The following is a 20,838-nucleotide window of genomic DNA, read 5'->3' on the forward strand; positions in this document are numbered from 1 at the left end:
CCCACCCCCACCAAGCAGTGCCTCGAAATCTTTTAAGACAGATGGTGCCTCAGGTTAACTTCTCATCGGAAATAACCTCTGACAGTGCAGTACTCCCTTATGACTGAACTGAGAGCCTGGATTACATGCTCAAGTCTCTGGAGCTTGAACTGATGCCCTTCTGACTCAGTAATACTAACTTTACTAATATTTACAGAAAAATCTGAAAGCACATCCAACTAATTAAGCTTTGAGAGCTTCAGGAGATATGACTGAGAATGCTGGCACTGGAGACAAAATCAAATGTGATTTCAGGCTAGACTTCATTAGTTGGGATAGACCATTTACAGCGCCGAAAGCAAATTAAAACAGCCTCTGGTACATTTGGGAATCAGGATATGATATCAATTAAAAGTGGAAAGTTTGGGCACAAGTAAATCAGGAAAGACGTGAAGAATACATGGCAACATGGGATCTAATCACAGAGCATTAAGCCGATGATTATGTAGTTAATCAGCGCATCTATATAGACATTTCATCAATGGCTATCCATTTAATAAGCCTTGCATTCAGAATCTATCATACATGCAAAGCATGCCACATATATTCCTGATTAGCTCAAATATCTTAAGAAACAGGAACGATTTTTATTCTTTTTAAACAGCCAGTCATTTCCTTGCTGTTTCTGTCCTGGATAATCTAGCGTTTCAAAAGGAAAAGTTGGGAATTTACAAGAAACTGCGAACCTTGAGACAAGCCTCACTGAGCGATTAATCGCTAATTAACCTCGGGGTGCTTATTTAAGAGCACGTCCTGAAAGGGAGAAGTTTAACAGTTAGAAAATCTTGGGATAGAGTTTGCGCAATTGAATGAACCAGCAAAAAAGAACCTGGAGTTTAAAGCTGAAGTGAGTTATGCCCTCGAACACAAACTTTATCCTTGAAGATTCAGTTTGCACAAATTTGGCCCCACCCACAAAACTGGCACACCCCAGGTCAAATCTGCAAAATTCTGCCACCGTTTGCTCTGGTTCTGGTAGGCATTTATTCGCGCTTATTTTCTGAGGTGAACACACACATTTAAGTGTTTTCATACATTAAAATATTTAATTTATGAGCAAACTGACAAGCAAATACCAACAAAACTGTTAAATGGCACCGCATAGTTCTTTTTAGCTATTTTCAGTATTTTAAAATTAGGTTACTCACAGGAAGATTAAGACACCAATGTACTTTTTTCTTCTCTTTTGGCAATAAACCCATTTTCAGCTGTATTAATAAAACTTCAGCAGGTGCCACAGGGATCACTGCTGGGGCCTGAGCTTTTTACAATTTACATAAAGGGGTTGGATGAAGGGACAGAAGGTATGGTTGAAGATTATCTAAATGGTGAGTGATTGGGTGTTGCAAAAGATTAATGTGCAGGTACAGCAAGTAATTAGGAAAGCTAATACAATGTCATCATTTATTTCAAGGGGAATTGAATAAAAAAGTTGAGGGGTTATGCTTCGGTTATACAGGGCGTTGGGGAGGCCACCACCTGGGGTTATTGTGTACAGTACTGGTCTCCTTATTTAAGGAAGGATATAAATGCATTTGTAGCAGTTCAGTGAAGGTTTAATAGACCAATGCCTGGAATGGGCAGGTTGTCTTATGAGAAAAGGCTTGCATCCACTGAAATTGAGAATAATAAGAGGCGACTTGATTGATACATAAGATCCTAAGGGGTTTTGGCAGGGTGGATATGGAAAGGATGCTTCCTCTTGTGGGAGAATCTAGAACTTGGGGTCACTTTTTAAAAATAAAGGTTCCGCTATTTAAGACAGAGATGAGGAGAAATGTTTTCTGAGGGCTGAGTCTTTGGAACACTCTTCCTCAAAAGGCACTGGAAGCAAAGTCTTTAAATATTTTTTAAGGCAAAGCTAGATTCTTGATAAGCAAGGGTTAGAAGGTTATCAGGGTAGATGGGAATGTGGAATGAGGTTACAATCAGATCACCCGTGATTTTATTGAAAGGCAGAGCAGACTGCACGGTTGGGTGGCTTCCTCCTGCTCCTAATTCTTATGTTTGTGTACCACTCAAATACATCAAGAAATATATTTTAATGCAAAGAAAAAAAAGAAACAATTACAACCTATTACACTGATTTATGGAAGATTTTACTTTTGGAACTATGGAAATGGCTTCTAGCAGATACCTGAACTGCAACCTAACCAACACAATTTCAAGCATAGGTTGGGGGCAATTTCCTGACTGCGTTGAAAGTGAAGGCTATCTCCATATTCTTGATCTGATGCAGCTACATTTAATGGGCAGGACACAATAAACACAGCTATTATTATAAAACAGTATATCCTCCAATTTGAGAGGAACACCAGAGCTCTGCTGGTTTCATAAACATTCATTCATTTTACAAAGTACACAATTCAATTGCTTTTGCCAAAGTTTGCAGCATCTATTCAGGATGCAGTAACTTTAAAGTTTAACATCTAATTTCAAGATCTGTTTTCATAATTAAATGGCAAACAGTAAAAGTTGAGGGATTTGCTATAGTTTGTTTTCTTGACTATTAAGCATTTCACCTGACAGAGTTGTTAATAACTATATTTGGGAGTAATTAGAAATAAATTGCAGCAGCGAAACAATCTCCAAACAAAATTTAAAACAAAAATAAAACCTGACAGAACCTACATATAAATCTAACATTGTGAATTGAAGCTTCTGTGTAGATGGATCCTTGACAATCTTTTCATTTCTGTAAGAAAATTAAAAGCAATTCACCTCCCCCCTCAACCCATCCTATTCCATTCACAACTTTATTAACTCCTTTTTACCTTCTTCAAGCGTTTGAGAAATTTCCAGTCTGGAAAGATGTGCAAGGAGCAGAACTCTGGACTTCACACTGTATGGTAAACAAAATGGAAGCTCCTTCTTCTTCTCATTAACATTACCAAGTTCTCGAATAAGCTGCCATGAGAGAAAAACATATGGTTTTTTTTCCCCTGTAATAGAATGAATCTTTACTGACGGAAAAAAAGGACACATTTTTGCTTATGTAAAATATACCTTAAACATTGCATTATGAATCTTATTTGAAAAGGTATTCTGTATGAGGAACACAAGAGAGTGTTCTTTTTACACACAGGGGCCTGGCCCTTGACATAATCCAAACTGGAGTTCAATCCAGGCAGATGGGATTGACTTCTCTCTCTCTAGGCATTCTCAATCCAGTTCCTACAAGCCACAGATCCATGGCACAGTAAAGCATTCCCTGTTAGTATCATTAAGATAGTGACCAATGGCCGAAGTAGGGAATGCAAATGCCACAAATAGGGAGCAGTTTTCAGAGGCCAAGACTTAAGAGTCATTAAGATGAAGTGGTGGATGCTTTGCCATTTGTTTTAATTCATGTTGCGTGAAAACTTCCTTTTCAACTGGCATACTGACTGTCCCTCCCCCATAGAAGATTAGCTAACTTTCTATTTACCACTTTGAGAGGTTATCTCTATCCATCACCCATATATATTCAAGACTGGAATCTCACTACCTTGGGGTTTGGGAAACATAGGAAAATCACAAGCACAAAATCACATGCTATCATGTTGCGGCATAGCCAACTAACAGTGATCTTACCTGAGGTATTTCAACATTGTCTGTTGGTCTCATGACTGCTTCTTTGTTACTACGTGGATCAAACTCAAAGGCAGCTGTCAATACCATTATGAGGCCTATCAAGTGAAAGGAAAATAGTAAGATATCTCAGCACTAATCAGGTCTATCAAAGTGAAAGGGATGGGGATGGGATTGAAACCTGAAACAGAAGTGAATGGAATAAACATTTCACTCTTGGATGTACCTAAACCACAGGACAATAGAACACACAAGGCGGCCGCTTGACCATCGCATCTGTCACTTGACCAGCCCAAGACTAATCCCACTGTCTTACATCTATTCACTACTTCAAATATTTAGTCAATTTTTTGTTCAAAGATGGAATGGTCTCTACCTAAGCCAGACCCCTCTATATATCTTAAGGAGCCTCTGCATTAAGAAATCTCTCCTGCTTCCTAGCAACAGTTTTAAATTGTTAGAACGATAGAAAAAGCTACGGCACAGAAAGAGGCCATTCAGCCCATCTTGTCTGCGCCGGACAAAAAAAAGAGAAAAAATAAACTAGCTGTTCATTTTTCCATTCCACTTTCCAGCACCTGGTCTGTAGCCTTGCAGGTTACAGCACTTCAGGTGCAGATCCAGGTACCTTTTAAATGAGCTGAGCGTTTCAGCCTCAACCACCAAGCTGGGCAGTGAATTCCAGGCACCCACTAGCCTCTGGGTGAAAAAGTTTTTCCTCATGTCCCATCTTATTCTTCTACCAATTACCTTAAATCTATGCTCCTGGTAATTGACCCCTCAGCTAGGGGAAACAGGTCTTTCCCGTCTACCCTATCTAGGCCCTTCAATTTTGTACACCTCAATTAGGTCACCCCTCAGCCTCCTCTGTTCTAAGGAAACAACCCTAGCCTATACAGTCTTTCATAGGGCTGGGAACCTGAGGGCAAATTCAGAGCAGGGAATGGGAGATGGAGAATTAATGAGTGACTCTTAAAAGGCAGAAGAAGCAGGGGTTAAAAAGTGCACAGCACAGGAATGTGGCAGTATTAAAAGGCATAAACATAAATGCAAGGAGTATAGCAAATAAAGCCGATGAGCTAAGGGCACAGATTGATACATGGCAGCATGATATCATTGCTATAATGGAAACTTGGCTTAAAGAGGGGCAAAAATGGCAGCTCAACATCCCTGGATAGAGTGTTTTCAGACAGGATAGAGGGGGATAATAAGGTGGGGGTGTATCATTATTGGTTAAAGAATCAATTACAACTGTGAGGAGGGATGGTAAATGAAGCATCAAATGAGGCCATATGGGTTAAGATCAGAAATAAAAAAGGGGCAGCCAAATTGCTAGGAGTGTACTATAGACCCCCAAATAGAAGAAGGAAGTTAGAAAAGCAACGATGCAGGCAAATTTCTGAGGAAAAATACAAAAGGGCAGTAATAGTTGGGGACTTCAACTACCCTAATATCAATTGGGATACGAACAGTATGAAAGGCACAGAGGACATAAAATTCTTCAACTACATTACTATTTTGCATCCAGATGAAACAGTCTTTCCCTATTCACCCCATCAGAAAATGAGGGGTTAAAACTTGAATCACTTCTCAGACCTCTCTATGGCAAAAAGTTTTGTATCTCAAGTCTCACCTCATCCTAAAAACTGAACTGGTGAATATGTATACCCATTCCTTATTTTCATACAAAATGCATTCATTCGCACTTATCTACACTTGCCTGCCCATTCTGTTAATCCGAAAGGTCAATTACCTGAAGCTTTAACTGTTTCTCTCTCCACAGATGCTGCCTGATCTGCTAAGTGGTCCCAACATATTTTGTTTTTATTTCAGATGTTCAGTAGCCACAAAATGTTGCTTTCCTGTTAATCTGTGCACGTTCCCGAAGGCTTTTTGAGTCTTGCTTAGTGTTGGTCAAACGCCTCCCCGCTCTTACAGCAACAAATTTAAACATTGTGTTCCACATGCTCCATTTCCTGCTACACAAGCAACCTGTGTTTTTTTAAAACAAGCCTCTTGTGAGGCACCTTGTTGGCTGCCTTCTAAAATTCACATACAGTGTCAATTGAGTGCATTTAACTATGGATGCTTTACGTTGTTAGAAATGCTATATAAATCCAAGTGGCTGTCATCCAATCAGTAACTTGCTCAAAAAACACTACTAGATTCGACAAGCATGACTTGCCTTCAACATATCCTTGCTGGTTGTTCTTGATCGTGATGAAACTCTAAATGCTCACCAATTTGATCTGAATTATCGATTCTAAGAACATGTCCATGAACAGCATTAAACCAACTGGTTAATCCAGAACAAGGGGTTGTCCTTTTAGAGCAGAGGTGAGGAGAAATTTCTTTCTTTGAGGGCTGTGCAACTTTGGAACTCTGCCTCCGAAGGTGGTGGAGGCGGGGTCATTGGATATTTTTCAGGTGGAGGTAGATTGATTCCCTTGCCTAACAAGAACCTAAGGTTATTGGGGGTAGATAGGAATGTGGAATTCGATACACAAACAGGTCAGCTATGATCTTTTTGAATGGCAGAGCAGGCTCGAGGGCCAAAAGGCTTACCTCTGCTCCTATTTCATATGTCCGCATGGTCTTTAGTTACTCAGTTTATCCTTCTCTTCCTTCTTGAACAAAGATGATTAATGAACTATTCCATGTAATTTGCTGAGCATAGCCTCATTAATCACCAGCTTTCTATAATGATAACATAATGCTGGGAGAGCTAAGTGGGGAGAGTATATTTAGGCCACAGATTCCACACAGAGTAATTCCTGATCTTAGCTGTGTCCTTGGAGATGCTGAATGGAGGCCAATTACTGTTGTCCTAACTTGTCCTAAGGAAGCAATAAGTTTGCTGCTTTCTTTAATCGTTGAAGAAAAAGCCAGTCAGCCATGTGTACATCCTCTCAGTAATGAACAGCAGTTATCTACAGAGGGTTAGCAGAAAGGTCACCCACGCACCCTTCTAAAGTGATGCTTTTTGGAAGGAAAAATAAGGAGTTGGTATATACATTCAATGGAAAGATGTTGAAATATGGATAAACATAGGGCTAGGGGTTCAAGAACATAATTTCTTGAAATCCAAATGGCACGTGGTGCAAGAAGACCTAAAAGCATAAAAACTTCAAATAAAGAGGGGAAGGGGAAAAAAAAATCAACACAAACACTGTAGAATATACAAGCAAGGATTCAGTAATATAATTGTACTAGTTTTGAGAATCTGGGGCCTGTAATTACTTGCACTTCTTAACATGAAGATTGCTCAAAGACCAGCTAATAATGCAAGAAATCAAAGCTGTTAAATATGTTAAGCTTAATCACTTACGTTTCATGTTCATATTGGGAGTTCTGTTCATAAAATGCATGTACAGCTGCGTTGTGTGAATAAGAATCTGGTCACCACTGTATCGAACAGAACGGTACCACCACGTTCCCTTTATAAATGAAGAAAAATAAAGGACATTTCAAGTTGATTGCTGCACACAGGTCTACCATGAAAAGAATGCAACAGCCAAAGGGTAAGTACATACTGCATGAGATGGTCTAGCTTTGGATCCATGGACTTTTGCAAATCATCCAAGCACACAATAACAGAGTTATGAATACATGCTAGTGATGTTCAGACTGAAACTAAAGACTCACCACAACCACCGGAAGGATCACCATGAATGCAAATCCGTACACAGCCAAGACCTACAAAATTTAACAAAAAGGTAGTTATTTTTTGTTAGAATTTTTAGTATGCCAAAAGATATTGACGCTGTTTACCATCATAAATTATAGTAACATCAGAGGTTTAAAAGCCACATCTGCAAGGCTTGATATAGAGGGGCCTGGGTGCCTAACTATTGGGTTACAACTTGAGACCCTAGGCTCCTATGACTAAAATGTGCCAACACAAGGCAAAGACAAATTTCAATTGCATACAACTAAATTGAATTTCTGTCACCCTGTGCAGTGAGCACACCCTGCTTCCATCAAAATGATCACTACGAGCACATATCTTGGTTCAGACACTGTGCCAGAGATCTTACGATATAATGAAATCTAGGCTCTTAAAAACACTTGGGGCTTTAATTGATGGATACATATTGATCCTCAAAACATTATTTTTACAAACTGTTACACTAAATATCAGTGAACAAGTCTTTACCATCTGAAAACAATAAACATCTATCAGCCTGCTCCCATTGTTTATATCCTTTGATCTTAACTGGTTTATTTTACAGTATTTATCACTGAATAAAAGCTTCAACAAGAACACCCATAATTCTGCTAAACCAACAGAATTTTACAGATGATGAATGGGTTATTAAGCGCTCCAGTACTGTTGCTTCCGACTTACAACCTACCAGCATGGAGTTCTTCTGGTCTACAATCCACGATGGAAGGGCTATGCCAAAAGTTGTAGCTGAAACAGAAAACAGAGGAGTTGTCATTTATCAGGACACAAAAAGCAACCCTATGACATGTCTAATCATGACTTGGGCATGGATCACAGAAAATTTGTGACCCATGCAAAGGACTCATTTTTATCCAGTTTGTCATTGGCATCTCAAAAGAATCAAAAGGTCCATTTGTTAGAATACAATTTTACAGCTGTACACATTCTTCTTAGGCAGTTCCTCAGGATCAAGAATGTCTTGCTTCCACTCCAGTTTGATAGATTCTGAGGTGGCTGTTAAGTCCAATGTGCGACTGGCAGACTCTGCCATATGGGGGGGCGCAGGTGGTGCTTGAAGGGCAGGCAGATGAATTGTTTGTAGGTTTGAATGTTCTCTCCAATGTCTTGACATCAGGAACACGCAAAGCCGAAGGAGTCTCTCAATATGTTTGATGCCTCCCCCAAAAGGAATCTTCTCCATTTTGGTCAGTCACAGACCAGAGACTCCAGTGAGTTGGCAGGGATGTTTGACCTCTTCAGGGACCCTTTGAGTTCATCCCTAAACGTTTCCACTTTTCTCCCGGGAGTCTCCCGCCGCAACTGAGTTCCAAGTAGAGCATTTGCTTGGGGAGTCTGGTATCAAGTATATGAATGACATGTTCTGCCAAGCAGAGCTGGTTTTGCACATTTAGGGCCTTGTGTTGGCTTGGGAGAGGGTGCTGCTGTTGGACCTCCTTTCTTGTATTTTCCACATCTTGGGAGCCTCCTTTTGATGAAGGCAGGCACAAATATGCACAGACCTCTTAGAGAATGAGGCTGGGGAAACAAATAATAGGGAACCAGGAAATGGCAGGGGAATTGAATAAATACTTTGCATTAGTCTTCACAGTAGAAGACACTAATAGCATTCCAAAAATACTACATAATCAAGGGGCAAAAGAGTGGGGCGGGGGGAGGAAATAAGTACAATGACTACCACTAGAGAAAAAGTACTTGGGAAACTAATGGGGCTAAAGGCCTATAAGTCCTCGGGACCTGATGGGTTGCATCCTGGGATATTAAAGGAAGTAGCTACAGAGTCAGTGGATGCACTGGTAGTAATCTTCCAAGAATCCTTAGACCCTGGAAAAGTCCCAGAGGATTGGAAAACTGCCAATGTAACATCCTTATTCAAAAAGGGAGACAAAAAATGTAACTATAGGCCAGTTAGCTTAACATCCATCATTGGGAAAATGTTCAAGTCTATTATAAAGGATGTAATAGTAGAGCATTTAGTAATGCATAATATAATCAAGCAGAGTCAGCATGGCTTCTTGAAGGGGAAATAATGCCTGACAAATTTATTAGAATTCTTTGAGGTAACAAGCAGGATAGATAAAGGGGAACCAGTAGATGTAATCTATTTGGATTTCAAAAGGCATTTGATAAGGTACCGCACATAAGTTTACTTAATAAGATAAGAGCCCATGGTGTTGGGGATAGTGTATTAGCATGGATAGAGGATTAGCTAACTAATAGAAGGCAGTGTTAGGATAAAGGGGGCATTTTCAGTATAGCAACCTGTAACTAGTGGAAGTGCCACAGGGGTCAGTGCTGGGGCCACAATTATTTACATTATATATTAATGACTTGGATGAGGGATGTGAATGTAGGATCTTCAAGTTTGCAGATGGCACAAAAATAGGTGGGAAGGCAAGCAGTGAGGATGACAAAGAGTCTATAGTGGGATATAGACGGGTTAAGTGGGCGGGCAAAAACTTGGCAGATGGAATATAATGCGGAAAAATGTGAGGTTATGCACTTGGCAGGAAGAAGAGGAGCCGAATATTATTTAAATGAAGAAAGACTGCAGAAAGCTGCAGCACAGGGGGAGTTGGGGGCCCTTGTGCATGAATCCCAAAAAGCTAGCATATAAGTTTAGCAGGTAATAGGGAAGGCAAATGGAATACTGGCCTTTATTTCAAAGGGAACAAAGTATAGAAATAAGGAAGTCTTGCTAAAATTATACAAGGCACTAGTTAGACCACATCTAGAATACTGTGGACAGTTTTGGTCCCCTTGTTGAAGGAAAAACATACTGGCATTGAAGGCAGTCCAGAGAAGGTTCACAAGCCTGACCCTGGGTATGGAAGGATTTTCTCATGTGGAGCGGTTGAGTAGGTTGGGCCTGTACTCATAGGAGTTTAGAAGAATGAGAGGCGACCTTATTGAAACATGTAAGATTCTTAGGAGGCTTGACAGGATAGATGTTGAGAGGTTTTTTCCCCCTTGTGGGAGAGTCTAGGACCAGAGGGCATAATCTCAGAGGAAGGGGTCACCCACTTAAGACAGAGATGAGGAGGAATTTCTTCTCTCAGAGGGTAGTGAATCTGTGGAATTCTTTACCACAGAGGGTGTAGAGGCTGGGTCGTTAAGTATATTCAAGGCTGAGATAGACAGATTTTTATCAGTAAGGGAATCGAGGGTTATGGGGAAAAGGCAGGATAATGGAGCTGAGGATTATCAGATCAGCCATGATCTCACTGAATGGCGGAGCAGACTAGGTGGGCCGAATGGCCTACTTCTGTTCCTATATCTTATGGTCTTAAATGACAAAAGTCATCATCACCTCCAATATGCTAGCTGTGCTAACACCTATTGCAGCAACTTAAAATTAAACTTTAGGTACTCCCAACTCAACTCATTGCATGGCAGCTCTCCATATGGTTAGTTGCCAATCACTCAATTTATACTTGGGTATAAGTGCCTTTTCATTACTGATACAGCTGAGATCAGGAACTTACCATTGGAATTCATGAGCAAGCACATGCGACCTATCACTTTGACACAATCAGTTTCCCTTCCTTTTTTTCATTAAAAACACTGTTATTCTATGCTTTTACTGATTGGGAGATATTGCCTTATGTTGTGGGTTGAAATCTCTACCCCGAACTGATAGGAATGAAGTCCTCTCTATTTTTGCATTTAAAGTGTCCTATGTGATATGAATCTGAGCAGTTGTACTCCAGATCCGAGGGGGGATAGGTATATAGCATAACTTCAATTTAGAGGAACTTCAACTGTAAAGATAAATTGGAGAAGTAAGGACTGTTTTCCTTGGAGAAAAGGCAGCGGAGGGGAGATTTGATAGAGGTATTCAAAATCATGAGGGGTCTGGACAAAGTAGATAGGGAGTAACTGTTCCCACTCATGAAAAGGTTGAGAACAAGAGGGCACAGATTTATGGTAACTGGTAAAAGAAGCAAAAGCAACATGAGGAAAAACATTTCTTTTTTTTTTACACAGGGAGTAGTTATGGTCTGGAATGCACTGTCTGCGGGTTTGGTGGAGGCAGGTTCAATTGAAGCATTCAAAAGGGAATTAGACTGTTGTCTGAGAAGGACGAATGTGCAGGGTTACAGGCGTAAGGATGGCACTTAGTGAACTAACCATTCATTCAGAGAGCTGGTGCAAACATGATGGGCAAACGGTCTCCTTCTGTACTGTAACAATTCTGTGATTCTATGAGGATGGTTGGTGTAGGAAATGGAAAGAATGTCACCCTGGTCTAGCTGCAAGGCTTTTCAGAGGTTTGGGTTACAGCATATTGCTGGTGCCAGAGTGGAGGGAACTTTGCATCTGGATGTGCCATACCTATTCAACTGACAGCACTAACATCCACACTGTGATGAGCACGTAAATACTTTTTTCAAACGCCTGGTAGGAAAGTGACTTGCCCTGGCCCCTTCATCAAAGGTACTGTGCAACCAGCAACTGAAGAGATGCACAAAAGGAGTCTGGGATGGGACTGGAAGTATATTTTAAAAAGGGGGAAAGCTGAAATGTTTTTTCCAAGTATGAATTGCCAAGAAAAACTGACCCCTTAAGGATGACAAATACCTTGTGGACCATCTGGATTACCATATTCTTCCCAATTTTTGCGAGACTCTTCATCTGTTAAACTGGAAGACAAGAATTAACTGTATATTAAAATTAAAAACTTAAAAATTGATATCCAAAAGTCTAGTAATGTCCCTGACAGCATTTCAGCTTCACAAGTGGCATAAGATTTCAAGCAAAGTTGTAAAAATGAAACATCTTTTTCTACTCAGCATATTAAACATAGTAAAAACATCCCAAAGTGCTTAAACAGGTGCGTTATCAAACAAAATTTGACAAATCACAATGAGATATGAGGGCATCAAACCAATAGCCTGGTCAAAAGGTGGATCATCAAAGAGAGTCATCAAAAAGGAAACTTAAAAAGAGAGATTTAGGGGGAGAATTCCAGAGCTTAGGGCCTAGGTGGTTAAGGCAGCGATTAAGATTGGGTACACACAAAAGGCCAGAATCAGAGGACTGCATATATGTGAGGGTTGTAGGGCTGGAGGAGGTTATTATCATAGGGAGGGCAAAATAATTGGATAACAACCACTTCAGAGGAAAAAAAACATGAAAACTTGTTATAGTTATTTTGAGTGTGTGCTTTCAATTAATAGAATATGAAATTGACAGATCATCCAAATGGTAAGACATTTTTAAAGCAGCTATGACAGACATTACATTTTTACCTATCGTTTGCCTTCTTCAATGCTTAAGATACTCTTTGATATGAAATATAACAGTTAATCAATATCCAAGTTTTAATCTTTGACCTAATGAACAGATACAACAACTGGCTGCAGTTACTTTTAGTACAACCAATCCCATAACTTGTAGACAGGCTGTTTAGCATAAGGTCAACAGAAGCTGAGTCTAACTAAAACATTCATTATTGCGTTTGAATGCAGCAACTGTGCATTCATTAAATTAGAGTCACAAGTCTTAAAGGTTCAGGTTAAAATTTAATAAAAACATGATCAAAACCCACCAGAGGTCAAAAGCTGCAATATTCAATTTATTTCAATACAACTGCTAAACAGAAAGGGGGGGAATGCAATTTAATGTATGAATTATTGTTATGGCACAGCCGATAGTAAATTCTGAGTTGTTCAAATCCCTGAGGGAAACTTGAAACAACTGCCACGACTTGTTTTGCAGTTTGTATAAATTTCGAGATGTGTGCCTTGAATTCAGTAGTAATAAGACCACCAAGTCTTATAGGTTTTACAAAACTAGATGAAACATTTATTAATAAGGGAAATGATTTTTAAATACACACATAGATCTACAAATTACTACTGATAATTTCTAATTCCCTTAATCAATCTAACTCCCAGTTACACTTTTGTTAAGGCAACGGTAAGACACAGATTTTAAAAGACCCAGGCAAAGGAACATGATACCCTGAACAAGTCAAGTTCAAAGTGAGTTCTCTTCACTTCAGTCCCTGGAGGCAGCAGTTTGGTACATACAGGCTGCAGGCTTTTCATACTTATTGGATCTTAAACTGCCTCCCTTACAAACAGTCTTCTCTCCTTTTGAAGATGTGACAAGCAAAGTGGATAATGGGGATCCTGTAGATGTAGTATATCTGGACTTCCAGAAGGCCTTTGATAAGGTGCCGCACAAAAGATTAATACACAAGATAAGATCACACGGAGTTATGGGTAATATATTAGCTTGGATAGAGGATTGGCTAATCAACAGAAAGCAGAGTCGGGATATATGGGTCTTTTTCTGGATGGCAAGCTGTAACTAGTGGGGCGACACAGGATTTGGTCCTTGGGCCCCAACTATTTACAATCTACAATAATGACTTGGGTTCAGGGATAGAAGGCACTATAGCTAAATTTGCAGATGACACCAAAATAGGTGGGAAAGTAGGTTGCAATGAAGAATTAAGAAATGTACAAACGGATATGGACGGGTTAGGTGAATGGGCCAAAAATTGGCAGATGGAGTTTGACGTGGATAAGTGTGAGGTTATCCATTTTGGTCGGAAGAATAAAAAGGCGACTTATTATTTAAATGGAGAGAAACTTCAGAATGCTTCAGTGCAGAGGGATCTGGGTGTCCTCGTGCATGAATCGCTAAAAGCTAGTATGCAGGTACAGCAGGTAATAAGGAAGGCAAATGGAATTTTGGCATTTATTGCTAAAGGAATAGAGTATAAAAATAGGGAAGTGTTGTTGCAACTGTACAAGGCAGTAGTGAGACCGCACCTGGAGTACTGTGCACAGTTTTGGTCCCCTTACTTGAGGAAGGATATAGTTGCATTGGAGACGGTTCAGAGGATGTTCACTAGATTGACTCCAGAGATGCAGGGCTTGTCTTACGAGGAAAGATTGAGCAGTATAGGCCTATACTCGCTAGAGTTTAGAAGGATGAGAGGAGACCTAATTGAGGTATAAAAGACGCTAAAGGGGATAGACAAAGTAGGCGTGGAGCGGATGTTTCCCCTTGTGGGGCATTCTAGAATGAGGGGCCATAGTTTTAGGCTAAGGGGTGGTAGATTTAAGTCAGAAGATGGGGAGGAATTACTTTTCTCAAAGGGTCGTGAATCTGTGGAATTCACTTCCTCAGAGTGCAGTGGATGCCAGGACGCTGAATAAATTTGAAGAGATAGACAGATTTTTAATGAGTAGCGGGTTGAAAGGTTATGGGGAGAGGGCGAGAGATTGGAGTTGAGGCTGAAATGAGATCAGCCATGATTGTAATGAATGGCGGGGCAGGCTCAAGGGGCTGAATTGCCTACTCCTGCTCCTAGTTCTTATGTTATACATATTTTCCCCTTTGAATGCAAATTCCCATTTTTTTTCACTAAGTCTTTGGACTTTATCTCCCTGATAATAAAAACCTCTCATAGCACTAAGTTTTACCAGTAATCTTTGGGAAAAATAAACACACACTTTCTGAACTTCACCTGGCGAGGTGACACATTTCATTCCCTCTCTTTGAAAACAATCTAGTTTGGTTTATTTAAAAATGCACATGTTCCCTTGACACCTATGTTTCTAAACTTTCCCATGTTTACCTAATTAACATTTCAAACCTAATTTCTCTTCTTACATCAAAGCACCCAGACTAGCTGCCTCTAATTCAATTAAATCTCATACACAAGACACATATAGACACATCCCACTATTACTCAATTTTAAATAAATTTCAATAACATTATGGAAATTATGTCTTCCTGACATCCATCTCCGTGTTGAAAAATTAAGCCATTTTTAAAAAGGCTTCATTTTTATTAACCCATCCTATACTTATCTATATACTTACACTATTTCTTACATTACCAGATGTGCGGATTAACATAATATATATACAAATCCTTTGTATGAACAGAAATCATTCCAGCTCAGAGTCCAGGTTTTTACATGTCCAATTTTCCCTTTTTCGACATGTATAATCTGTAGATTAAATGATTGCAGTAATAAACTTCTTCTGAACAGCCTTGCACTTGTGTCTCAAAATTTGTCCAGAAACTTTAAAGGATTGTGGTCCGTATAAACAATTGTTTCTGACGAATTGTTTGCCACATGAATTTCAAAATGCTGAACGCTAACACCAAACCCAAAGTTTCCTTTTCGATCGTTGAATATCTTCTCTGTTGTACATTCAACTTCCGTGAAAAATACCCTATCGGTTTTTCAATTCCCGTGTCATCATCTTGTAACAGTACGGCCCTAGTGCCTTTATCACTGGCGTCAACAGTCAACTTAAATTGCTTGAAGTAATTGGGTACTGCCAAAACTGGTGTCACAGTTAACAGTTTCCAAACCGTCAATTGCTGTCTGACACTCCAGTGTCCATTGAAACTTCTTGTTCTTTTTTTAATAGTTGTCAGTAGAGCAACCACACTGCTAAAATTTGGTACAAATTTCTGATAAAACCCACTCATGCCCAGGCACTGGGAAATCCACAATAGCCTTGACTTTCACATCTCTTGGATGGTATGGCCTAGATATGTAACTTGCGCTTTTGCAAATTCACCTTTAGCCAAGTAGCTTCTTGTAATCGAAAAAACAATTCTTCCAGATGCTGTAAACGCTCCTCCCATGTAGAAATGAAAACTATCAAGTAGTCAATATAAACAGCACAATTGCTCAGGCCTGCAATTATTTTGTTCGTCAGTCTTTGACATGTCACAGGTACATTCTTAATATCCAATGGAATGACTTTAAACTGACATAGTCCACTTGGCGTCACAAAAGCCAATATCTCCTTTGCTCTCTCCGATAACGATACTTGCCAATATACTTTTATCAAGTCAATCTTTGCCTCAATGCAATCTTCCAACCTTGGTATAGGATATGAATCCAGTTTAGTCACTGCATTCACCTTTCGATGGTCCACACACAGTCTGTGCTCTCCATCCGGTTTCGCTACCAGTACAATGGGTAAACTCTAGTTACTGTAGCTAGACTCAATTATATCATTTTGAAGTATGAAGTCAATTTCTTTCTGTACTTGTGATAACTTTGCCGGATTTAATCTATAAGGATGTTGCCTTACCGAAGATACAACTTCTACAGACACATCATGTATAGCTAAATCTGTCCTCTCCAACTTATTTTCACAAATAGCTTTGTGTAACTGCAATAGCTTTTCCAAATCACTGACACTTGTCTGGAAGGTAAACTACATTTAAATTTCCAAGTACCTCCTCATTATCCAATTTAATTAGAGGAAAATCAATTTCAGAATCCTGCAGTTTTACCTCTTCATCATCTACTACCACTAACACCTCCTTTTGGTCCCCTTCCCTGTCAAAGCACTTTTTAAGCATATTTACGTGACATACCCTTTGCTTCTTTCTTCTACCTGGAGTATTCATTAAATAATTTGGTATTGTCACTGGCTAGTATTCCAGAGACCCAGGGTAAGACTCTGGGGACCCGGGTTCAAATCCCACCACAGCAGATGGTGAAATTTGAATTCGATAAAATAACCTGGAATTAAAAGTCTGATGACGGCCATGAAACCATTGCCGATTGTTATAAAAGCCCCATCTATTTCACTAAAATCCTTTAGGGAAGGAAATCTGCTGTCCTTACCTGGTCTGGCCTACTTGGGACTCCAGATCAGCAATGTGGTTGACTGAAGGACAATTAGGGATGGGCAATAAATGCTGGCCTAGCCAATGATGCCCACATCCCATGAGCAAACAAAAAAACATTTACTTTACTGAGTTTCTTTTCAGTCCTGTAAGGCCCAGACAGTGCAAGGCCTTCAAAGAATCACCCAATACTGGTAACTTTCTCTCCAGCAACAAAATTCTGAGCTGTAGCTTTCCTGTCTGCCTTCACTTACATCACTTGTTGTGATATCTTTAAATGTTCCCTAGCCAACTCACATGCTGTGTCCAATCTCTCTCTGAAGTTTGATACGTAATCTAGGAGAGTAGTTTCTGAATTTTGACCGACCAATTTCTCATAAATCAATTTGTGGTCCCCTTACCTCATGACCACAGCCTAGTTCGAAAGGACTAAAACCAGTTGATGCATTAGGAGCGTCCTTAATAGCAAATAATAAGAATGGGATTCCTCTATTCCAATCCTGTGGATAATCCTGACTGTAGGCTCTCATCATAGTTTTGAGAGCTTGATGCCATCTTTCCAAAGCCCCTTGTGACTCAGGATGATAAGCTATGGACTTAAATTGTTTTACCCCCAAACTGCTCATTACTTCCTTAAAGAGCTGTGACATAAACTTTAAACCCTGATCTGATTGTATTTACTTAGGTAAACCATATTAATTAACCTTTACACAATCTTCTTTGCTGTAATGTTTCTCAAAGGTATTGCTTAAGGAAATCTGGTAGACACATCCATTATTGTCAGTAAGTACTGGTTTCCACTTTTAGTCTTAGAGAGGGGTCCTACACAATCAATCATGACCCTAGTAAAAGGTTCTTCAAATGCTGGAATTGGAATTAAAGGTACCGGCTTAATCACTGCTTGTGGTTTCCCTATCACCTGACATGTTCTACAGAATTTGACTACATCCCTATGCAATCCAGGCCAAAAGGAATGTTTTTGTATCTTCGCCCATGACTTTCTAATTCCTAAATGTTCCCCCATTGAAATTTTATGACCTATCCTCAGAATCTCATTTCTATACTCAACTGGGATAACAATCTGATGCACCTCCCTCCAGCTTTCATTTGCTGAAACATGATATGGCCTCCATTTTCTTGGGTAATATTTAAAATATTACCCTTAAGGGTAATTCTGTAATACATTTTGCTTCTGTTTCTAAGTAAGCTGTTTGATATAAATCAAAAACAAAAATAAAAATACCTGGAAAAACTCAGCAGTTCTGACAGCATCTGCGGAGAGCAGCACAGTTAACGTTTCGAGTCCGTATGACTCTTCAACAGAACTAAGGAAAAATAGAAGAGAGGTGAAATATAAGCTGGTTTAAGGGTGGGACGGGACAAGTAGAGCTGGATAGAGGGCCAGCGATAGGTGGAGATTGCCAAAAGATGGCAGACATAAGGACAAAGAGGTGTTGACGGTGGTGATATTAGCTAAGAAATGTGCTACCCTTAATGTTACCTATTAGCACATTTCTTAGCTAATATCACCACTGTCAACACCTCTTTGTCCTTTTGTCTATGACATCTTTTGGCAATCTCCACCTATCGCTGGCCCTCTATCCAGCTCTACTTGTCCCACCCACCCCCTTAAACCAGCTTATATTTCACCTCTCTTCTATTTTTCCTTAGTTCTGTTGAAGAGTCATACGGACTCGAAACGTTAACAGTGTTCCTCTCCGCAGATGCTGTCAGATCTGCTGAGTTTTTCCAGGTATTTTTATTTTTGTTTTGGATTTTCAGCATCCGCAGTTTTTTGCTTTTATCTTAGTGTTTGATATAAATGTTGTATTTGCAAGTCTTTTTTCTGTAACTCCAACTTGTGTTAAACACTTCAGCTGAATTGTTTTCCAGTCTTTCTTCCTGAACAATATTATTAAACACAGTGTCAGTTAATTGGATTTCAACACCTTTTTGCCTTTGAACTGCCTGTCCTTCCTGTTTTCCTTGTTCCAACCTATGAGCCTGTGATCTCGTTATCACACAATCTGGAAACAATCCAGGATACTCTCTCTGCAACAGTTCTGTTGAAGACCCCTGTACAGGGTGCTCAACTACCACAGGCATCACCGACATTTGCGATCCAGCTATATCATTACCCAGAATAATCTGAACCCCTGCAATGGGCAATTTTTCCACACTCCAACTATAACTTCACCCGTCTTCCATCTGCTCTTTAAATTTACCTTCCACAACGGAATAGATTTAACATCTCCATGAACCCCAGAGTTATTCTCCTGCAGCAATCCCTCTGAACAAATATCACTATCCCACAACATTAAGGATTGACGGTCCCTGTGTCTCTTAAAATTTTAAGATCTTTACCTACTCCATCCTGTATACATGGAAAGACTTTCCCTTCACATACAAAGTCTTTAAACATTCCTGCTCCTCAGAATTCTCTTGAATAAACTGTGAACACATTCCCACTTCTTTACCTTTCACTTTACCTTTCCCTGTTTCACCTGTACACAAACCGCTGGTTTCTCCTGTGCCTGAACCTCAGAACCCACAGTACTTTTACTTCCAGAGCTTTTCTGTATCCCAATGATTCCTACAGATTATCCCTGCAATCTCCAACACACTGACTTCATGTGCCCCAATTTATTACAACGAAAACACCGTAATTTTCGAATGTCACTTTTACCTTCAGCTCCTTCCTTTTTATTCTGAGACGAAACTTCCTATGAACTTACAGCTACTCCTCTTTCCTGACTACCTGTCTTCCTTTACCATCCCACTTATTATTCTTTTCCAATTTGAAAGGGTGATGGACAAAAGGTTTAGCTCTATGAACTAACTCATAATCATCAGCTATTTCTGCTGCTTGTCTTATAGAATCAACCCTATGTTCCTCCACATGAGTTCTCACTACCGAAGGGATTGAATCATTAAATTCTTCCAAAAGAATGACTTCTCTAAGAGCTGCACAGGTTGTCTCTATTTTTAATGTCCGTATCCACCGGTCAAAATTACTTTTTTTACTCTTTCAAACTCAATATAAGTTTGCCCAGGCTGTTTTCTCATATTCCTAAATTTCTGCCTGTGTGCTTCAGGAACCAACTCATTCACTCAGAAGAGCTTTTTTCATCACATCATAATTCTCCAACATTTCTTCTGAAAGCGAAGCACATACCTCCAGCCCCCTATCTAACAACTTAGACTGTAATAATAATGTCCAGTTTTCCTGTGGCCATTTCATCCGTTTGGCCAGCTTCTCAAATGAAATAAAGAATGCTTCAATATCTGTTTCCTCAAACTTTGGAAGAGCTTGTACAAATTTAAACATATCCCCACTGGGTTCTACTCTGGAGACAAATCCTTCCTCATCTAATGATATCTCTCTTCTAACTGCCAACATTTGCAGTTGGAATTCTTTCTCTCTCTCTCTTTCCTCCTCTATCTTCACAATTTCTAATTCCCTTTTAAAAGCCATTTCTCTGTCCTTTGCTTCAAATTCAAGCTTTTTCAGTTCCTTTGCTTGTTCAAATTCTAGCATCTTCATTTGTAACTGAAGTCTCGCTACCTCCAGCTGTGACTCACTAGTGTCAGTTTTCACTTCCAACTGTAGATGCTGTGCTATACTTTTAACTACATCAGATTTCCTAGCTCCCGCAGGTAACCCAATTTTCACTTATCTGCCAACTCTGTTAACTTACTTTTGGTTATTCTCTCCAACCCAATCAGAGTTATCTCTTCTACTCCTAGACAAGTGTTGGCCAGCGGCTGCAGCCGAACTGCTGACACACAGGCAAAAGCAACTTTTGACCTGAAGTAACCTGAGTCCAGTCACTGGCCTGAGCTGGCTGGAACTGGTTTGAAGTAGCTGAGTTTCATGAAGAACAAAGGGAATGTGATAAGACACAAGTCCTTATTTAGA

At 39.7% G+C, this 20,838-nt stretch overlaps 1 protein-coding gene across 1 annotated transcript in view; it reads right to left on the minus strand.

Moving 5' to 3' along the window:
* sec63 (SEC63 homolog, protein translocation regulator) overlaps positions 1-20,838 on the minus strand; it is a 105,285-nt gene that overhangs the window by 39,451 nt on the left and 44,996 nt on the right. Inside the window, exons 5-10 of the mRNA XM_078542509.1 lie at positions 11,876-11,937; positions 7,965-8,023; positions 7,255-7,305; positions 6,938-7,046; positions 3,613-3,707; positions 2,814-2,946 (exon numbers count right to left, since the gene is read on the minus strand). Of these exons, the coding sequence (XP_078398635.1) occupies positions 2,814-2,946; positions 3,613-3,707; positions 6,938-7,046; positions 7,255-7,305; positions 7,965-8,023; positions 11,876-11,937 (509 nt within the window). The remainder of the gene's footprint in view (positions 1-2,813; positions 2,947-3,612; positions 3,708-6,937; positions 7,047-7,254; positions 7,306-7,964; positions 8,024-11,875; positions 11,938-20,838) is intronic.

This window comes from Cetorhinus maximus, chromosome 5, assembly GCF_964194155.1.
Source record: "Cetorhinus maximus chromosome 5, sCetMax3.hap1.1, whole genome shotgun sequence".
In the NCBI taxonomy this organism is placed as follows: Eukaryota; Metazoa; Chordata; class Chondrichthyes; order Lamniformes; family Cetorhinidae; genus Cetorhinus; species Cetorhinus maximus.